The sequence below is a fragment of the Malania oleifera genome, chromosome 12 (assembly GCF_029873635.1).
Source record: "Malania oleifera isolate guangnan ecotype guangnan chromosome 12, ASM2987363v1, whole genome shotgun sequence".
NCBI classification, from domain to species: Eukaryota; Viridiplantae; Streptophyta; class Magnoliopsida; order Santalales; family Ximeniaceae; genus Malania; species Malania oleifera.
Window position 1 is genome coordinate 33,873,665 of NC_080428.1, and position 21,670 is coordinate 33,895,334.

Sequence of the window (21,670 nt, forward strand, 5' to 3'; positions counted from 1 at the left end):
TTTCTATTCGTAAATAATATTTTCATATTCCTATAATAAAATCTGGCTTTCACATTTCCCTAAATAGAAACTATCATTTCATAATTCTTGGATCATAATACCATAATAATATTGATCACGACATCTACGTCGGCTATCATATCTCGGCATCTGCGCCGGCTATCATATCATAATATACTAGAAATATTCTTTAATTTCAGAAATGATTATCATCCTTCTAAAATCACTGTAATATCATGCTTATTCCATGAAATAAAAATATATTATGATATACTGTTAATACATTCAATTTATACTTATGCCACACGAGTGAGTAATTCTATATAATGTTATCCAACTTGGAAAACATAATTTACTAATTAAATATTACTAAATAGAAAATCATGATTTACTCAATTCAACATCAGTATTTCCCAAAACTAACTATATCATACATACCATTTCCGAAACATATACTAAATAATAATAAACATTGATTTTTTCAAAAAAACCTGACTTAATATATTCCCTTACCTGGTTTCCTGAACTCCCCCTATAGGGATCCTGAAATTATACCCGCGACGCTTACCCGAGTCCTGAATTCCAAAAAAAAGTCTTACTTACTCAGTTCAATCCTAGAATGCCCAATATTTTAGCATTTTTAAATCTACAATAATTAAATAACAATTAATCTCTAAATAACCCCATTATCCTAATTTTGGGGCTATGCCTACGACGACCCCACGGGAAAAATGTTCCGCTAGACTTGTAGAGAATCATTCCTAAATTCTCATGGTGGTGTCCGATCGTCCATTTGACTTAAGATTTAAGAAAAATTGAGGTAAGAGTGAGAATTTACCTTACCCCATGTGATATGCTTATGTCACTCCTATGACAAATCCGCTCCACTAGAAATGTCGGTGGCGGAGAATGGAGTCCAGCGGTATTTTCTGATTTTCGATCGGCACCCGTTTGGTCGAAAAAATCGAGAGTGGGAGAAGAGATGAGGAGAGAGACGGAGAGTGAGATCTTTCTACAGGAATTGAAAGTGATGATTTCAATTTTGACATCCCTCAGGCTCAGGAAGCTTCTAGCTTCCTTTGTTTATATAAACAACTTAAATTATAATAATTTTATATTATATACCTATATATATATATATATATATATATATATATATATTGTATAACCATCATATTAGTTAACTTAATTAATTCAATTTAATACTAATTAATTAATTAATTAATTAATCAATAATTAATCTTCATTAATTAATTTTTTTTTTTTTAAATCACTACATCCTCTTATAATAATTATTTTTTGGGCGATACACAATACAAAAAAAATACTACTAGTATCTTAGAGACCATATACATGATATGAAGGAATAAGGAATGAGTACATTTGAAAAATGAAAATGAGGTTGTGATCTATTTCACTCTCAAGATGTGTGAACAAGGAAGGAAAAGATCATTTAGAAACAAACATAACCCTAATCGCTACTTTGGTGGAGTTATGGTTGCAAGAGAGATTGCTATGAGATTATGTTCGAGCTAACCTTGGAGGCCATAAAGATTGAATGGGACCGCTTGAAACCAACAAGGCGTTGTTTAGTGGGGTTCGGAGGAGACGTGGTATAACCTAGGGCTGTTCAAAATTATTTGAAAACCAAACCGAATTGAAAATTCGGTTAACAGATTCGCTCGGCTCGAATTCGATTTGTATTGATCTTGAGCCAACGATTACCAAAACCAAACTGATATTTAATTATTTATAATAATAATATGTAATATAACTACATTAATATTAATATATATAATGTCTTTTAAGATTATTTTTTTTTAAATGGCTATATTTGTTTGATTGTTTATGTAAAGATAGTGTGTGGCTAACCACACCAAATCATATCTCAAAAGAATGAATAATCAAACCCAAAATCCCCAGCCCAGCAGCCCTATCTCATGGTTCCTTCTCTTCTCAATCTCTCAACTACTCTAATGTCTGCTGTCTCGTCTCTTTTGCTCCAAATCTCCGCGGAGCTACTACTCAGATCTTCGCTGCTACGACTACTGCCTGCTGCCCTCAATGGCCTCGAAACCGATGATATCGGTTTGGTTCGAATACCCAAACCATGAACAACCCTGACTTATAACCATTGGAAATGAACAAAACCTGGTCAAACTACAATATCAACTGCCCCTTCAGCCTTCCTTGGCAGACCACCACCACATTACCACCCTACCGCCCACCATCATGCGTATTGCCCTCCTTTTGACTATTGCCACTTAACCATTGCCCTTATATATAAATACATATATTCTAAATCCTTAGATCTAGGAAAGAAATTTGGAAAGTTGATGAAAGAGAGAGAGATGATAGTCGAGCAGAAACTTGCATGGCTCCCTATGTTTTTTTTATTAGTAAAGGATAAATTATATTGATCAAAATGGAATATGTAAAGACATACCGAACATATACTGTATTGGGGCATTGTTCCCCATCCAACAAAACATCAGCAATCTAAATTACATCAAAACCTGGGCATACCCAAGGGCACAAGGCCATTTCATAATCTACTTATCAGTCTGACATCAATACAAAGGGAATAAAGCTATCCATGTCAAATACACTAGAGGTCAAGAGTGTGTAAGTTAAATTTGTCAAATACAACTCTAAAAATGTGTCTTTGAATTACTTTAATCATCTCCTTTGGGTTAATATTCTTTTTTTCAAACCTCATCTTGTTCTTGAAGTGCCATAGGAAGAAAACTATAGTAGACAAACCAACTCTTTTCCCTACCACACTTATGCCATTACCTTTCACCCCTTTATGTAGCCACTTCACTGCAGCCTTCAATGTAGACATGGCCCTTTGGATTCCCAACCATCTCCGAATAACACTCCATACATGTGAAGAGAACCTGCATTTAAAGAAAATATGATCAATAGTTTCAGTATCTTCTTTACAAAAAACACAAATATGATCCTCATTTCCCCAACATATTTATCACACATGAGTAGGTTCCCTATGATCCCCAACCACAATGTAAAAGAATGTTTGGGAGAACTACCACTCTTCCATACTTCTTTAACCCAGGGGACTTTGTCCCTCTTTAGTCTCCAAAAATCATAGCATTTCGAGGTATTGTTGTGGTCCAAATCCCACCCCTCTAGAGTTCTTTTTGCCACATCAACTTGGTTCCCACATTTTAGAAATAGCTGGTTCTTTATATCAATCGTTTTTTTTTTTTTTTGAAAAGGGGGGAGTCATCATGCTTCGAGTTCATCCTCCAGATATTTGAACCCTTCATATAGAAATGATTAACCCATTTAGATCACAAGGAGTCTTTTTTGGTTTGTATGTTCCAAAAAGTTTTAGTAAGTAAAGTCTTGTTCCATGATTTGAGATCAAAGACCCCCAGCCCTCCTTCAGATTTTGGGAGACAAACTACCTTCCATGCCACTAAGGGTTTCTTCCTTCCCCCCCCCCCCCCCCCTCTCACAAGAAAGCCCTACAAAGTTTAACCACATGCTCAAGGACCTTGTATGGAATAGGAAAGATGGCAAGCCAAAAGCACTCAATGCCCTGTATAACACAATTAATCAGTTCCAACCTTCCAGCATAAGATAATGTATGGCCAACACTTAAAGCATATTTGCAATAGTGTTTATCATTGGGAGATAGTGAGCCACATTAAGTCTAGATGCAGCAAGTGGTATGCCAAGGTATCGAAAAAGGAATACCCCTTCATTGAAACTAGTCATCTGTTTGATTCCCTCCAGGTTATATTCTTTAATGCCTGCATGGTACAGGTTAGACTTGAGACAATTAGCAGACAGGCTTGAGCATTCTAAGAATTTTCCAAGGCATTCCATTAATAGCTTAACAGACTGACAATCCCCTATAGAGAAGAGGATTAAGTCATCTACAAATGCCAAGTGTGTAATTCCCAACTTCTCACCTTTTGGGTGGTAATTAAAGTCTGAATTTTCCACCATATCCTTCAACTACCTTAATAAATATTCCAGACATATCACAAAGAGCAAGGGGGATAAAGGGTAGCAGTCCTTGAAGCCCTAGCTCTCGCGATTCAGATCTGCAACGGCAGCGACGACCCAATCCCCATAGCCCATGCGCCGTCACGCGCACTGCACCGAGCGCCTCCCGCCCCTGGCCCTCCCTCCTTGCAATTCATGACCAACTCAATAGTGCTGCACCGCCACCAACCTCACTCTCTGACGTGTTTTCGTGTGCACTGCCCCACTGCACTCTTGCGCGAGACACCGTGCGCCCGACCACCACTGGCCACGCTGCTGCCGATCGCCACACAAGCCGTGCTACTACCCTCACCTATGCCAGCTGTGGACGCTGATCTTTGGATCTAGCTCTCTGTGGCCCTGCACACCAAAGCATAGGTTGCAAAGGGTGGTTTTTGTGGGATTTGCAAAGAAGGTTTACGAAGACGGTGGTGGGATGACGGTGAGTTCGGGAAATCTTGCGATGACAACAACGAGAATCTCAGCCCTTGCGACGACGGCGACTAGGTGTTGTTTTAGGGTTTCATAGAAGAGAGTCAGACGGTGTCGTTTCCAGGATTTGCAGAGGAGAAATCTCAAGCCTCCTCCTGCTATGAGAATTTCACCAAAGAGAAGAGTCATAAGCTGCAACTACGGTCGCCCACTTCGCCGCCTGCTGTTTTCCATTCTCGTTGAAGTAAGACGCTTACTATGTAGGAGTCGATGGCGACACCTACAGGCCCTATGGGGGATCCTCCACTAGTGGGGCCTCTTTCGAAAGGTGGTTCAGGACCTTTATCGTATGCCCATGTAGTATCACGTTCTTATGCTAATGCTGTTAACCCGTCGTCTTCCTCTTTCAAACTAGCCATGAGATATCCAGTTTATGTTGATGGAGATATTGGTTTTATATTCTTGGAAGCTGAGATGAACAAAGTGGCGGAATATTTTCGGTTTGCATTGGTTTTGAAATTTTTGTGATCTAGACCAATCATTGATGTTATCCGTTTGAATATCATAAAGTTGTGGGGCCTTTTGGAGATCCCTTCTATTAGTTTCATGGATGATTTTCATGTACTAGTTCAGATGAAGAATGAACAAGATTTTCTTCATAGGTGGTCTCGTGAAGGAAGGATTTTGGCTGGATTTCCGTTTCGTCTTTTTCTATGGACAAAGGATTTCAACCTGAAGTAGGAACCATCCTTGGCCCCTCAATGGTTATTTCTCCCTGGTCTTCCGATGCACATGTACAGGCCTGATTGCTTACAAATTCTAGCCACGAGGTTTGGTCGATACCTAGGAACTGACAATGCTACGCTTAATCGAACTAGGGCTACGGGTGCGAGAATGTGCATGGAGGTGGATTTATTGGCAGATAAGTGGATGCTTTCCCGATTGTTGTTTCTGCAAATAAAAAAATTTGGTAGGAAGTGAGGTACGAAAAGTAAGGATTTTATTGTGAGAAATGTCATAGACAGGGGCATTTAAATGTGGTATGCTGAGGGGGTGAAAGGAAACAAAAAATTGGGCATAGAAGTAAGGATACGGAATATGGTAGACAAGAAAATCAACAAGAAGTTTGGCGTGTGAAGAAATTGGATAAAGGGAAGGAAGTTCAGAGAGAATTGATAAATCCATGCATTGTTGAAGAACCTGTAGAGGGGGCTCAAACTCAAAAGGGTGCAATGATATCATAAATTTTTCTAGTGGTTGAGACAGTTCCGCAACGTGAGATGGAAGAGGGGGAGTTTGTTCCTGAAGATCCAAGGCCTGAAGTGGAGACTTTGCAGTGAAATACAAATCAGTATGAGATTGTGTAGAGGGAGGAGAGTGTTGAACCAGTCTTGGGTGCTCCTGACACTAATATTCTGATAGTGGAAGATGACATAATAGTGCATGATCAGTTGATGATGTCTAGTAGTATGGTTATAGAAATTTTGGAACAAGAGTGTACCTTCATGGCCAGGTGTGTCCCACATAATTGTGAATCGAATAGGGAGGTGGAGACAAATACTTTAGAGAAACTCCCTTTGGAAAAAGGCTTTTGTTTAGATGATGATTTACATGTTCCAATTGTTAAGTTGAAGGATATTAATGGGCAAAGTGAGAAGAAGTCTCAACGGGTTATTACTCGTCCAAAGAAACTTGATTTATGATTAATACAATTTTAGTGTGGAACGTGCGGGGTTTAGGCACGTCAAAAAATCATTTACTTAAGTTAATGAGGAATTTTTCACCTTCTATTTTGGTTCTTTCAGAGCCATTTTCTGATGAAAGTCTGATGTCGCAATGGGCTGACTTTCTAAATTTTCCAAATTTTTGTGCGAATGCTTTAGTGGGGGGGGGGTAAAATTTGGATATTTTGGGAAGAGGAAGTGCACTTTGAGTTACAACATATGTTTGATCAAGTTATTTTGAGTATTTTTAGTTCAGTGGACCAGATTTTTTTGGCTTCTTTTGTTTATGCTAAATGTTGTCAAACAGATTGCCGGGAACTTTGGAATGATTTGGAGTTTGTAAAGAGGGATGATTTCCCTTGGTTCGTGGTAGGAGATTTTAATATCATCCGTTCAGATTCGGAACGTATTGGTGGTCATATGAGGCCGTTATCGGTTATGGAGGAATTTAACAATTGCTTGGACAACTGTGGTCTTATGGATTTGGTTGGTACTGGAAACAACATGTCTTGGTGTAATGGTCACAGTGGTAATTCTCGGAGTTGGACAAAACTGGATAGGGTGCTCTATAATTCGAATCTTCTCCAAGTTTTTCCAAATATTTATTTTGAGTATGGAAAGAGGAGGACTTCATATCATAACCCATTGATTATTCAATTTCATAGAAATCTGCATCGGTATGGTCCTTCTCCCTTCAAGTATCAGAATATGTGGAGCACGCACTAGTCTTTTAAGTCTTGCGTGGAGGAAGCCTAGAGGGAGGAGTCTCATGGTTCGGGTTTAGTTAGATTTGCTGGTAAATTGAAACATACAAAAGTTGCAATTCGAAACTGGAACAAACAGGTTTTTGGACATGTACAGCAAAACATTAAAAAATTGGAGGAAAGTATGGAGGCTCGGCTTCAGGAAGGGTATTCACTAGAAATGGAGGAAGATTTTTTCCTTACTAAACTTGAGTTGGAAGCATGGGAAAAGAGGGAGGAGATTCGTATTTCTCAACTAGCCAAAAAGAAATGGTTGAAGGCAGGGGATAACAATACAAAGTTCTTTTATGTATTTGTGAACCAAAGGAGGAAGAAGACTATGATTCATTCATTGAAACTTCCAAATGGAGAAGTATTGGATTCTATGGAGGCTGTTCATGAGGGTGCAGTAAGGTATTTTCGAACTTTCTTAACAAGTGTAGGACCCAATCGAACAGCTAACCTTGTTGATATAATATCTCCTATGGTTTTTGAAGAGGAGAATATTGATCTTTGTCGTGAACCGTCTGAGGTGGAGGTAAGGGATGCTATTCTTTCTATCCCTAGAAATAGTAGCTTAGGTCCAGATGGTTTTGGCTCGGCTTTTTTCCAGGATTGCTAGGATATTGTAAAAGAAGACGTGATTGATGCAGCTAGAGATTTTTTTGCTGGGTCTCCTCTTCCTAGATTTTATTCTACATCTTACATTATTCTAATCCCAAAAGTTCAGAATCCTCAGAGTTTTGACAAGTTTAGGCCTATTAGTCTTTGTAGTGTTATCTACAAAATTTTTTCAAAAAATTATTGTTGCAAGGATGACAGGTTTATTGTTTGCATTGATTTCTCCGGAATAGGGAGCTTTCATTCCTAGTAGAAGTATATTTGAAAATATTTCTTTGGCACAAGAAATGCTTCATTCTCTGCATAAGAAGTCTAATGGTGGAAATGTAATGATCAAAGTGGACATGGCTAAGGCATATGATAGGGTCGACTGGGATTTTTTAAACTTGGTTTTGGAAAGCTTTGGTTTCTCACGAAGATTCTATGGTTTAGTGGTGGAATGTGTTTCCTCTCCTTGGTTCTCTATTATGATGAATGACACTTATAAAGGTTTCTTTAAATCTTTTCGATGGCTTCACCAAGGAGATCCTTTATCTCCTTATCTATTAATTATTTTACAGGAAGTTCTCTCTCGGTTTCTAAAGAAAATTTTATGGAGAATAAGATAGGGGCTTACTATCATCCTCGTGGGACGCCTTTGGTATCTCACCTTCTCTATGCGGATGACATTCTTATTTTTTCCAATGGCAAGAGAAGTTCCATTCGAATGCTTATTAATACTTTGAAGAATATGAGGATTGGTCTAGTCAATTGATAAATAAAGAAAAGTCAAGTATTTTTTTGTCAAAGAGAATTGCTTTTGCTCGGAAGAGATCTCTGTTAAGGACGACTGGCTCTGCGGAAGGAGGTTTCCCTGCTACATATTTGGGTGTTCCTTTGGTATCGGGACGTCTTACGGCCCGTATTTTAGAGCCCCTAGTTGATAAATTGAGAAAAAAGATAGTGGGTTGGAAATTTAAGCTTTTATCTCAAGGAGGCTGCCTAATTTTAATTAGGCATGTATTATCATCAATGGAAGTTCATCAATTGGCGGTATTGGACATTCCTAATACTGTCTTCAAAAGGATAAATTATATGCTATCGAAATTTTTTTGGAGTGGAGTAAATGAAAAAAGGAAAAGGAATTGGTGTTCCTGGTCTAATATATGTAAGTCTGTTTCTGAGGGTGGTTTGGGTGTTAGGGTTTTGGAGGAGGTAAAAAAATAATTGCATATGCAGTTTGTGTGGAGATTATTAACTATGGATAATCTGTGGACTCAATTCTTTAAAGCCAAGTATTTGTATAAGAAACACCACTTGAGAAAAATGAAACTAGAGAAAGGAACCAGATTTTGGAGATCGATTGTTCGTGTGATTCCTAAAGTTTTAGAGCATGTCCATGTTCGAATTAAAGAAGGGTCAGCTTCTTTTTGGTTTGATCGTTGGTTAGCCTCCGGTCCCCTTTGTGCTAAGGTTCAAGAAATCAGTAACCATAAGCTACGAACTCGAGATTGTTGGGATAGAGATGGGTGGAATGTTGATTTATTAGTGGATCTGTTGGGTGAAGATCAAGCTGAGGAAGTAATGAACTCTACTATTTCTTGCAAGGAGGGTCCAAATACAGTAATTTGGGAACCTTCAATAGATGGGAAATTCACCACGGCAAGTGCTTGGGAAATTATAAGGGAGCATAAAGAGGAATTCTCAGTTGCAAAATGGATCTAGCATCCTATGTTGCCAAAAAGGGTGTCAATTTGTATGTGGAAGTCTTGGTTCGCTTGTCTTCCGGTTGATACTCGTATTAAAGAAGTAGGTGTCCAGATAGCCTCTCGATGTGATTGTTGTTCAAATGCCAAGATTGAATCTCTAGACCATGTGTTTTGCACCAAATCTTTTGCTCAGGAGGTATGAAAAAGAGCAGTAGTGGCATTGGGTGTTAGTTGTATGGCAACGAGTACTTGGAAAGGTAGAGTTAATGTCTAGTTTAGTTGTGCAAGACGGGCCTCACAGTTAGGCATTTTGGTAGGTCTTATACCTAGTATCATCATTTGGAGACTCTGGACTCGTCGATGTAGAGCCAGGATGGAATCAATTCATGATTCGATGAGAACTGTGTGGCTAAATATTAAATATTGGCTGAGATCCATTTCAAACAAGTTAAATAAATGTGCACCTGCTTCTTACACGGATATTGCAGTCCTTTGTGCTTTGGATATTCAAGTAAAAAATGTGGGGGTTCGTCTTTCTTGTGTAGTCAGATGGTGTAAACCTGGGATAGGTTGGGTTAAGTTGAATATGGATGGGAGCTGTAAAGGTAACCCAGGTAATTGTGGGGGTGGAGGCGTGATAAGAGATGAAAAAGGCTTATTTAAAGAAGCTTTTTCATTATTATTGGGTTATGGAACAAATAACATGGCTGAATTGAAGGCGATTATTTTAGGAATTAATCTGTGCAAATATCTCAGATTTGATCAAGTGGAGATTGCATGTGACTCTACTTAAATTCTAGGAAGTGTTCGGTTTGGAACTTATGGAAATTGTGGGAAGAACTTATGCTAGCATTGAGAGGCATATAGTTCAAAGTGGAACATGTTTATAGGGAGGCGAATAAAAGTGCAGATTTCTTTGCCAACAGGGTGAATCTGGTATTTCTCAATCATATAGTTGTCAGGATGATCTTCCTCAGCAAGTCGGGAGAATGATTCGATTGGATTTGTTGGGTTTTTCTTCTTTGCGCTTATGATGTTTTGTGTTATCTTTAGGAGTTTTGTTTGTTTTCCACTTTTAGTGGTTTAGTTTCTTAGTTTTTTTGTTTGGTTGCTAGTGTTTGGTTTCTGGTGTTTGGTTTTTTGGTTTGGTTTATATTGGTTAAGTTAGTTTTAGGGTCTTGGAGTTTGCTTTTGTTGTCCCAAAGTCTCAAGATTGGAACCATGGTATTCCTCCGCCATAAGTGAGGGGTTTTTTAATAAAGTTAGAAGGTGCCGCCCTCTTTTACCAAAAAAAAAAAAACGGGGCCGGGGGGGGGGGGTGGATAAAGGGTCACCCTGTCTCAAGCCCTTCTTTCCCTAGAAAAAAACCATGGAAGTTTCCATTTAATGATAATGAAAAGGATGTAGTTGAAACACACTCCATGATCCAACTAATAATGATTTCTGGAAGTTTAAGTGCTGCAGCATCTCTCTTAAAAAGCTCTAAGAGACTGAGTCATAAGCCTTCTTAAGGTTAATTCTTAAGCATGCATCTTGGAGAAATTCTTTTCCTTGCATACTTTCTCACCAGTTCTTGAACCAGATAAATGTTCTCCACCATACTCCTCAGTTGTATGAAAGCAGACTGGACAATGTTGATAATTCCTTCCAGGTCTGATTTAATTTTCTTTGCTATGATTTTACCAATCACCTTATACATTACATTATAGCAGTATATGGGTCTATAGTCTCCAACATAAGTGACATGATCATGTTTGGGAATCAAGGCTATATTGCTCCCTATGTTGATCTAAAAAGAATTGGCACGCTGACAAAAAGAATGGCTTCTTCTGCACTATACTCATGAAATCAAAGTTGTACATGGTTGCAAGCCCAACCCAAATAGGCCGAACTTGTGCAGAATCCACAATCATTTTATTCTAACAATTTAATGATTTTTAAAAATAATATATATTTTTAATAATTTAACCTAGAAAAACCAATTATGGATTTTAAGTTATTGAAACAAGAAGTTACCAAAATTATAAATTTAATTTTTAATTTTTAACTAAATTAATACTAGAAACAAAAAAAATTATCATACAAGATAAGAACATTATCACAACATCTTTCTTACATGCACAACCAAAAAAAAAAAAAAAAAAATTCAAAATTAAACTTCAAAAATAGCACAAACATTTTTAGAAAAAATTAGTAAATATAAAATAAAAAATGATGCATTTGAGAGAACCAATTTTAAACTTTAAATTTAAATGGGAATGAATTTGAATCAATTTTAATATAATTTTATATTATATTTTATTTAAATCTAATAGAAATTGAAATATATCCGAATATAGGTTGAAAGTTCGAGCCTGGAGGACGGTTGCAGCTTGAAGCCCCGGCCAGGCCCGGCCCATTCCGCAGCCCGGATGAGCGAGGTAGCTCGTTGGCCCTAACTTTCCTGGTTAATGTTTTGAGGGGCAGCGAAGCGATGGGCAGAATTCTCCGATCACCAGAGCAACCGCAATTGCCAATCCATTGACAATTTGAAGCAGGAGGAGGAAGAGGAGAACACGGCCATTAAGGGGGGGAGAGAGAGAGAGACAGAGAGAATGGAGGAAGAGGAGACGAAGAAGAAGAGAGTGGTGGTGGAGTCGTTGGGATGGCTAACGGAGTCGTCGATCATGCCGAAGAAGCACAGGGCTATAGCCGGTGTAGGAGCCTCCTCCATCCTCGAACTCAAGGCCGAGCTTTACAAGTCCCAGGAGGAGTCCAAGAAGTCCAAAGATCTCATCGGTCCTGACGTCCACTTCCACCGCGCCAAGGCCAAAATCGCTTCCCACGATCCCTTCTCCCTCAAGAACTCCGGCGTTGAAGCTCGCGCTCACAAGTAAGCCTCTTCTTTAATTTTATTGTTATTCTTCTTTCGTTTGTTGGTTGTTTGGTTGAACCTAAGGCTATGAAGAATTATTAGGGTTTTTTCTTTTTTTGAGTGTGGAATTGATGCTGATTTCAGTGCATTGATATGAATTGAAAAAAATTATGGTGAAATTAGCCACATATGAAATAACCTCTTTCAACAGTTGGAGACGTGTGTGTGGTCAAACCAAGAGATTTCCTGTAGGGAAGGTGTTTTGCGTTTTGTAATTGCATGTTGTATCGATGTATAAAAATTATCGCTTATTGCTTCACTATTTGGTGACTTCTCTCCTGAATTTCAACTACTGTGAATTTTAGCCTCTATGAGCTCCAAGTCCACAACCCAAAAATATGGTTCTTTTTGTGGATTTAAAATAATAATAATAATAATAATAATTACTGATCTTGAGCATGTAGTTGAGGCTGACCCTAGTCAGAAAAATGGGATATTTCAACTTCATGATTTACATGTGAACATGAGTTTCGGAAATATTTTGCTTTATGTTTGACTAATGTGGATTGTTATTTCTGGGTTGATTAAGCATGTTCACAAGGTTAAGGAACTAAGGAAGCTCGTTAGACGCTAAATAGCGGGGTTAACTAAGGGATATAGAAATTTTTTTATCTAATTTGTTTTCTTCTTTGTGGGATGGATGGTAGGATTTTCCTTTTTTGGGTCTTTGTTTGGCACATTTTATGGAAATGATTTTGAAGATAACAGAAGGTAGATGCTTTGAGGAAATTTTCTTGTCATAAGTAAAGTTTATTTGCATCATTCAATATTTCAATGTGTATTTTAATGACCAAGGGACAGGCTTTCGTCTTGCGCTGAGCAATTTCCCCCAAACACTCTTTTTACCTCCTCTTCCCTTATCCTACATTTGGTTCGCAGAATGTCTACACCCAGGAATAGATTAGTTATAACAGGTTAGTTACAATTAGTTATAGAAAAAGTTATGTTGTGGTAAAGCAAATAAGAATATGAAAATTTTTTAGTCTATAACAAGGAATACACAATAACTATTCCCAAAATTCACCATTTGAATGTTTATTCATTTCTTATTACATGTTGAATGAAATAACAAGGAACATGTAAGGAATAACTTTTACCTACATTCCCAAAATTTTCACTAATTCCGTTCCAAGGAGTAGCTATTCAGTGAACCAAATGAGTTGTTAATTTTTCTTGTAGTGAGTATGCAGTATGTTCAAGCTTATAGAATGAATTTATACAGCCCCTTTTGATTTTTATTGTTAAAGCAACTGATAGTAAAATTTGAACTCATGGCTCAATTAAACTTAGCCCAATTAACCTATGTTACTCTTAAGAGTCCATCCTTCTATGTTTTATCCTTCTGGACTACAAGTTGTTAGTCATGTGATTTAGTAGGTGTCCATTTGGTCTAACAAAGTCAGCAGGTTTTTTAGTGGCCACCATTTTTGTTGTGTTCTCTTTATCTTGTTCACTTACTTCAAATTACCCCACTACGATGAGTCGGTGGCTTAATCTTGTCATAATGAGGATCAATTAAGGTTTGAGCTATCTACTTGCTCTTCTTCAATATACTGTGAATCTTGGTTTCACCATGCCAATGCATCAATTGTGCATGTTGCAACAATGACGGCTTATTGTTCTCCAGTTCTCCATTGCTTTGAAAGCATCATTGATGCGCAAACCAAGAATAAAAAGGGAAAGGTTCCTTTTCTTTTCCTTTTTTAATTGTGAATGTTATCCTATTCTCATTTTTTTTATGTGTAATATTTAAACTGGCTTTTGGCACTCTGCTGACTTCTTCATTGGATGAATATTAAGTTTTCCCAATTAAACTCAGGGACAAGCTTGAGCTGAAAGCTGTTAATGATGGATCAGTGAGCTATGCTGCCTTGGAGAGGAAGGCTGAGTTATATGATAAGCTCACAAGGGGAGAGCTATCTGATGAGGAAGATAAGGAGAAGTATTGTGTTGATTTTTTCCGCAAAAGCCTCGTGCCGGATGAGTCACAGCAGTCACAGGTCAATGATACTCCTCCTGCTGTGCCACCAGAAACTGATGATGCTGATAATGATGTCTCTGTTCTGTTTAACATGAAACCTGTGGGGCCTGGACGAACCACTGGAATGGTAGACAATAATGAACACAAACGTTTTGTAAGGTAAGCCCTATTAACTTTTACTACAATTCTATGTGAAGTGTGCTATTTTTTAATGTTCTCTGTGATAACATGAGACTAAATTTTTTAAATTTTATTGCAACAGTTTAGGGCCCATTTCATCGTGGAAAACATTTTTTTTCATTTTTCTTTTTAATATTCTAAAATTTTACAAAAAATTGGCTAATAATTCAACTTTACAACATTTATATGCAAAAAATGAAAGAAAAAAAAAATTATGCACTATTCGCTTGTGAAAATAGTTTTATTTTCCATTCTCAATTTTTTAAATAGTTACAAGAACGCCACCTTTGTTTTTTTTTTTTTTTTCCAATTTTCTAAGTTGGAAAACATCTTTTTATTGTTATCTAAATTTTTGATTTCTTACTTTAGTACGTGGGAACATGAAATTTGGATCTTAGATTTGGATTTGCATGGATTATGACAAAATATAGTATAAAATTGTATTGAGTTTTTTCCAAATGCAAACAAATTCCAATCTAAATCCATGATTTCATGTACTACGCTACTACCTTATATAATTTTTGGAAAACTTAAAACACTTTTCTTTTTTGTAATTATTTTGAAACCTAGAAATAAAAATGAAAAACTATTTTGTAAGACTATGTAAACTCTTTATTTTCTAGGTTTTTTATATGAATCTTGATAACTAATAAATAAGCTGGAATTTTTGTAATTGTTCGGAAAACCATAAATCTACCACTAAAGGAGCCCTAACATGAGACTTGATTTTTTAAGTTTTCTTTGCAATAGTGTACCTTTCTTGTATGTTTGTGCGGGGGTTGAGGGGTGGGCTTGGATATGCTGCATGCTTCTCGGAACTTCTTGCAGTTCAAAACAGGCATACACAAGACTGTAGATGGCATGTTGTTGTGCCTGTGATCAGGTCAGGATATGCCTCTCCACAATCTCCACAGTTGCCATAAAGTTTTCAATATTCTTTTACTTCTGAGCTACAAATTTCTAGAAAATTATGTTTTAATTTTCAATCAGCATATTGGAAACTGAAGGATAGAATCTTTGGAAGGAGTAAGCAGATCAGATATGGGTAATGGGGATTTTTCAAAGAATATATGTTATGGAATTTTCTGCATAGCAGGTAAACACTTGTGTCTCATGTTTAAGTGATTAGCAGAGGGATCAAGCCTCTCCTTCTGGATAAAGATCAGGGATCAGAGTTGCAATTTTGAAAGCTTAATAAGGCCTTTAATTAGATCATTAATCTCACAGCTCAAGAGTTCTACTAATTGAGTTGCAGTTACAAAGGTCGTACAGAATTCACATAACTGCGTATGATTATTGCTAGCCAGAAGTATATTTACTAGGAAGGGGATCTAAGAGTTTTAATTCACATGAATTTTGTAGAATGCAAACCAGTAAAGATTGTTTTTGCTCAAGCATTGCTAGATGTCTTGATGTACATTCGATTTAAGCTGCTGGTGAAGAGATTGAGTGCTTCTTTTTTCCTGATGGAGTGTTTTAAATTGCAGAGTTATTGACCATCTCATGATTATTTTTGGCCGTCGTATTCCTCAGGGAAGTTCATGAAGAAGCTAGTCAAGCAAGAGAAAGGGTTTCTGACCTCAAATTGCGCAGGCAAGAACAGGCAACTGCTCGTCGAGAAAAACTGAAGCAGGCCTATCTCCGAAAACAGCTAGAGAAACTTAAAGCTGCATGTAAAACAGATCAGACATGATTGATTGATATTCATTACATACCCTTTCTTTTTTTGAGTCTGTTGTACCTGGACTTCGATATGTACACCTGAAAAATGAATTCTGGGGCAAAATTACAGTGCTTATGAAGTTGAATTCAACAATCTCTCTCTCTCTCTCCCTCGTGTGTGTGCTGCTCGCACCTCCTTTTTGGGGCTTTGGGGCTGGGCAGAGGACTTGGAGGATTTTTCTTATTGTTTACTGTTACTTGTGCACATAATTTAGTTGCCAAGTTTACATTAACCAAAGTCGACAACTAGGCTCCTAAGTTCAAGAATACTAGGGAGGCTTGCTTGGGTAAGAGTTTGCTCTGTTTGTTTGTGTAATATGAGTGATTTTCTTACTTTAATTTTGAGGCTTGTTCCATAAGATGTGTTGAGAGTCAGGTTATAGTTGGACTCAAGTACATTTGAATATTAATGCTGATTTCCAATTAAAATAAAAGAGAGAGAGAGAGAGAGAGAGAGAGAGAGAGAGAGAGAGAGAGAGAACAATCTATAGGAAATTTTTTGTTGAGAGGAGCATTGCATCTACGCAAAATGTTATGGCTTAAGAAGTCACCAAACTCGGAACAACCTCAAACTAATGTCAGGACATTTCAAAATAAGTGGGCGAAGTTCCATGCACCATTCATTGAGTGAAAAGTAACGTATCACTATTCCCAATGTATTTGAGATGAAGAGGTTTCCGTGAAGAATAGAATTGTTGGTAATTTGAGAACAATTTGTTTGTTGATGTCCCCCATCATAATCATCTTCGCTGTAATATGCCAATGACACTCTAGTAATTTCAAATTAAAGAAGAGATATCAACGTTCATATTCAAGATGCAAATATTGTATTTAGTTAGTAATATGGAAAAAATATAACAATTCCATTTTTAATTTCATTCTAATGTTTAGTAGTTTTTAGTGATGTCTGTAATGGAATGAGAAATAATTCATTTTACAGAATTATTCCTAATATAGAATTATTTAATTTTGTAAATTTTTAAATATTATTTCAATTCAATGATATATATATATATATATATATATATATATATATTTAAAAAGTTGACTTTTTCAGATCATAACATTTTTTACATTTTTTTAATAATTATAAATAAATCTCTTGTTTAGATTTTCTTATTATTTATCAAAAGTAAACAATAATAAGAATAATAGTAAATTGTTATTTCATGTTGTTATTGTTGTTGCTGTTTTTATTGCTTGTATAATAATTATTATTGTTATTATAATTATCGTTACTTTTATTTTTGTCATTGTTGTCGTCTATTCTTTGTATGAGGAGAGTCATAAGTTAGTCGTTGTATTATTAAGTAAAATATATTTTAATCCCTGTACTATTAATTAGTACAAATAAGGACTTGTTTTCATTAATTTCTTGCAATTGGCTTTGTCATCCTAATTTCATTTGAAATTTTTCTAGAATCTTTCTCACATATATAAAGTGTGAAATTGATATTACAAACTATATCACTATCATTCATAATAAACTTATCCTTAAAAAAAATCTCAAAAAATTTTATTTTTCATGAAGTAATTATGACATTAAGTGTATAATTCATATAAAAATAAATTCAAAAATAATAAATATTTTTCATCGCGAAATAATATTTGGACCATAATGAGCTGATTAATCTTCATAGATGGAAGGACTCTCCATTAATTTTAACTCTACAATTTATAGTCATTAAATTAGTTTAGATGATAACTTTAATTAGATAAAATAAATAGGTACAAATTCTTAATTGTACAAATTTAAAGTATTGAGGACTAAAATAAATTGTAACTTATACTAAGTATAAGGACTAACTTATCATTTCACTCCTTTTTTCTATAATAATGAATACTATTATTAAAATTATAATTATTCTTATCACTGATGTTGTTATTTTTTTCTATTAATTTTTTATTAGTAATAACAATATCAATGATAATTAGTATTATTACATTTTTTTATTGTTGTTTGATTAATATAAGGGGGAAAATGAACTTGGTTCATAGCATGCTATGGAGATAATCACCCTAATATAGATGACGCAATCATTGCTGCATCAACACCATGGCTTCTGATTTCAAACATTTTTTCACTTTGAGTCTTCCCTTAGCACATGTAATGGTGTTTGGCTTCAAACACTCTTCACTATGGGTTTTGCCTTAGCGCATGTAATGACTCTCGATTTCACACACTTTTCACTATGAGTCATGCCTTAACACATGTTGTTAGAATTGGTGTGATCCCAATAGGGGGAAGGGGTGAATTGGGTTTTAAAACATTTTGACTAATTTAAACTTTTGTCGATTCACCACATGACATATCCTATTCAAAATGTACACGTGTACGTAAAATAATTTAAGTAGTGAAAACAAGCACACGCGTTTGCAGTATCTTATTTAAATTAAATGAATGTATGCAAATTGTTATGACAATAAATATGAATAGGCATATACGTGCGGAAATTAAAGTACAAAATTTTAAATAAGAGAGAGAGAGATACACGATATTTGTTATCGAGATTCGGATAAACCAGCATACATCCCCGCCTTGGGCATACCCCTCAAGGATTACACTATCCTTGCTCACTTAAACGGACAGAGCAGAAGTCATTACAACTTTTCCTTACGGGGCAAGGTAAACTTCAGTTCAATTACCAGGCTGAGCTCAACTGGTCTCTCTTACGGGACGGAAACTCCCCAATTCAACTTTCAGGCTTAACCAAAGCAGTCTCACTTACAAGGTTGAGACTCCCTAGTTCAATTAACAGGATGAATCCAATCGATATAATAAAAATCACTTTCATAAATGCTTCTAAAAAATACAAGTAATGATGTACACGTTTAAGCTCAAAATGTACTTTCTAATTATATGAGTTATTATACTCAATAGAGTAAGGGTGCTATCAAAATAAATTTAAACCCTGATAGGAAATTTTCTCCAAAAAATATATTTCAATAAAAATATAGGAGAACCTAGGGTTTTGCTCTTCAACACATTTTGCACAAATAGAAACATATGAATATATATATATATATATATATATATATATATATATATATATGGAGAAACTGGGATTTAATCTCACAAATATTTGTGCAATAGAAAATTTCACCCAAGAATGTTTATGAAGAAAATAATCGGGGGAAATTTTAATCCAACTCCCAAAAATGATTTTATGAAAAACAAAGCTTATGTAAGAGTGGATGATCTAAAGTAAATGCCCACACGAAAATTTCTCTTTCAAAAATGATTTTGCAAAAGTAATGAGTGAAAGAGATTAAGAGAGTTTAAAAATTTTACTCCAAGGAAAAGATATTTGCAATGAAATCAATTTGGGGGAACTTTGATTAACAATGAATTAAAAATATTTGAGAGAAAATTATTTGCTAATCAAAGTTGCTAATCTGAGGTTATGAGGGGGGTATATATATATAAAGTTTTAGAAAATTTTGACCGTTAGGGACACACTTGGTATTTTTGAATTTGTTTAATTAAAATTTAAGCGTGTTTAGGCGTTGAAAATTTACCCAACCCAAGAGGTTCGGTCAACCAAGGGTAAGGGCTAGTCGACCAACTTTTATAAGTTCGGTCAACCAAGGCAAATTTGAACTATAGGTTTGGTCGACCATATTAGGGTGTTTTCGAACCCTTCGTGGGTTCGGTCGACCATGGCAAGAGGCCAGTTGACTATTCATGAGGTTCGGTCAACCAAGACAATTTTGAACTATAAGGTCGGTTGATCAAGTAGTTGGAAAAGCAAATTTTAATGGATTGGTCGACCAAGGAAGATTAGTTCAAAAATAGATCGGTCGACCAAGATAAGTCAATTTGTTGACTTTTCCAAGGTTTGATCTACCAAGGCATTTAACACACCAAGAGGTCAGTCGATCAAGCTATGGTCAACATTTTTTACTCCGAGGCAAACAGTGGTTCGGTCAACCATTAAAATATGGTCGATCGGCCGAGGGCATTAAAATTCCAATTTTGCCTTTGCATTTTACCTTAATTAATTCTAAACCTTTTGTATGATTTTAATGTTTATGAAAAAGGTTTTTCTTAGGAATCTTAAGTATCCTAAGGTCATTTGGTTCCCTATGGTCAAATTATGGTCTTATCTGAGTGTAGTAACCTGGATAATTATGGGAATTAAATAATAAAGAAATGAAAGGAAGAAGGAAAGTTTAAAGGGGATGCAGTAGGGCCTCTATGTTCATCGACGAACAGTCTTCTTGGGCTTGTCGACGTGGACGTGTGTCTCATCGACAAGAGTTTACTCAGGGGTGTTTTCGGGGCCTGAAACTCATCGGCAAGGGTTAGGTGTTCGTCGACAAACTCCCTTCTTGGACTCATCGATGAGGTGATGTGCCTCGTCGACGAGGCCACATGGCAAGAGGGCTATAAATAGTTGAAAACGACATTTCAATGGAGAAAAATGATTTTTCCTGTTTCCTTCTCTCTCTAGCTTGGCTCCCCTCTCATTCTCTCTAGATTTTCGGCTTCGATTCTCCCTGATTCAACGATCAGAAGCTACCATGGTGATCCTTGGGAGATTCTCTACAACATAACAGGAGCAGAAATTCGATTTGGAAAGTTTGGAAACCATTCCAAAATCAAGGTAAGTGGATTTTTAGGTATTTTCAGTATTACCAGTTTTATTTGAGCTCGGATTTTGTATTGTGAGGGTATATACTGGTGTTTTGTGGAATAAAATTTGGGTGTTATATTTTCAGGGTTAGGGTGTTTTTAGGATCCTGCAGGCATGGGTTGAGGACCCCAGCAGATGTTTTTCCAGGAGCTAGGTATATTAAAGTTTAAGAAATTGTGAATATGCAAATTCAGGAAATATGAGTGAGATGATCTTTTGGGGAATTCAATTATTTACTGAGAAATTTGTATAAATGTGTTATTTTAGGATTTTGAGGATAGTGTGTCGTGAGCGTGAAAATAGAATTGGAGGTGAGCCTCCCAACCAGTTAGGTAAGAGAAATATGCTATACTATGAAATTCAAGATTTTTATTAGTAAAATATGGTATTTATTTAACAAGGTAATACATATATACAATATTAGACCCAAATGAATTAGATCAGTTATCAACAGAACACGGTACCGTTATTATTTCAGATCAGTTTACTAGCTACCGCGCCACAAAGTTTATGTCAGGGCCGGGCTGAGGATAGGTGGAGTGTAGTTTACCGGCTACCGTGCCACGGAGTTTGTGTGGCTAAGGAGTAGTAAAGGTTAAATCATGATGTATAATTTTCCAGAGTATTATCACAGTTACTTTCATGTATATAGATTTACAAAAAGAGCAGCAGATATTATATAGTACTAGAATTATGAATAAATTGTACTCAGAGATGTCAGTGGTATTTTAAACTATATGAGATGTTTTTCCAACTAAATTTAGTTTCAGTTATTTGTCAGTATAATATGTCTGTAAGCTCAGTTACCACACACTAATAATAGCATATTTCCTCTTACTGAGCGTTGTCTCATCCCAGTGATTTAACATTTTTTTCAGGTGATCTAGTTAGACGAGCGGATCAGGATCGCAGATAGAGAGGGTGAGTACACTACCCTATTTGTAGGGTAAGTTTTAATAGGAGGTTGTATTTTTGAGTAGTATAACCAGGAGTTTTGGGTATATGATACTG

At 36.2% G+C, this 21,670-nt stretch overlaps 1 protein-coding gene across 2 annotated transcripts; it reads left to right on the plus strand.

The window, feature by feature from the left end:
• Positions 1-11,562: 11,562 nt before the first annotated feature.
• Positions 11,563-16,116, plus strand: LOC131144308 (uncharacterized protein At4g18257-like). Of its 2 annotated transcripts, none has more exons than XM_058092866.1 (3): positions 11,563-12,097; positions 13,959-14,279; positions 15,834-16,116. In XM_058092866.1, exons 1-3 carry the CDS (start codon positions 11,820-11,822, stop codon positions 15,991-15,993), a joined length of 759 nt encoding a protein of 252 aa, XP_057948849.1. In that variant the 5' UTR covers positions 11,563-11,819; the 3' UTR covers positions 15,994-16,116. The 2 variants fall into 2 exon arrangements, with proteins under 2 accessions (XP_057948849.1, XP_057948850.1); XM_058092867.1 differs by having other exon boundaries at positions 11,580-12,097; positions 15,788-15,948.
• The last annotated feature ends 5,554 nt before the right edge of the window (positions 16,117-21,670 follow it).

Coding starts and splice junctions, on each gene's coding strand:
- LOC131144308 (XM_058092866.1), top strand. CDS start 11,820: ATGGAGGAAGAGGAGACGAAGAAGAAGAGAGTGGTGGTGGAGTCGTTG. Junction 12,098..13,958: donor GTTGAAGCTCGCGCTCACAA/GTAAGCCTCTTC, acceptor AATTAAACTCAG/GGACAAGCTTGAGCTGAAAG. Junction 14,280..15,833: donor GAACACAAACGTTTTGTAAG/GTAAGCCCTATT, acceptor CGTATTCCTCAG/GGAAGTTCATGAAGAAGCTA.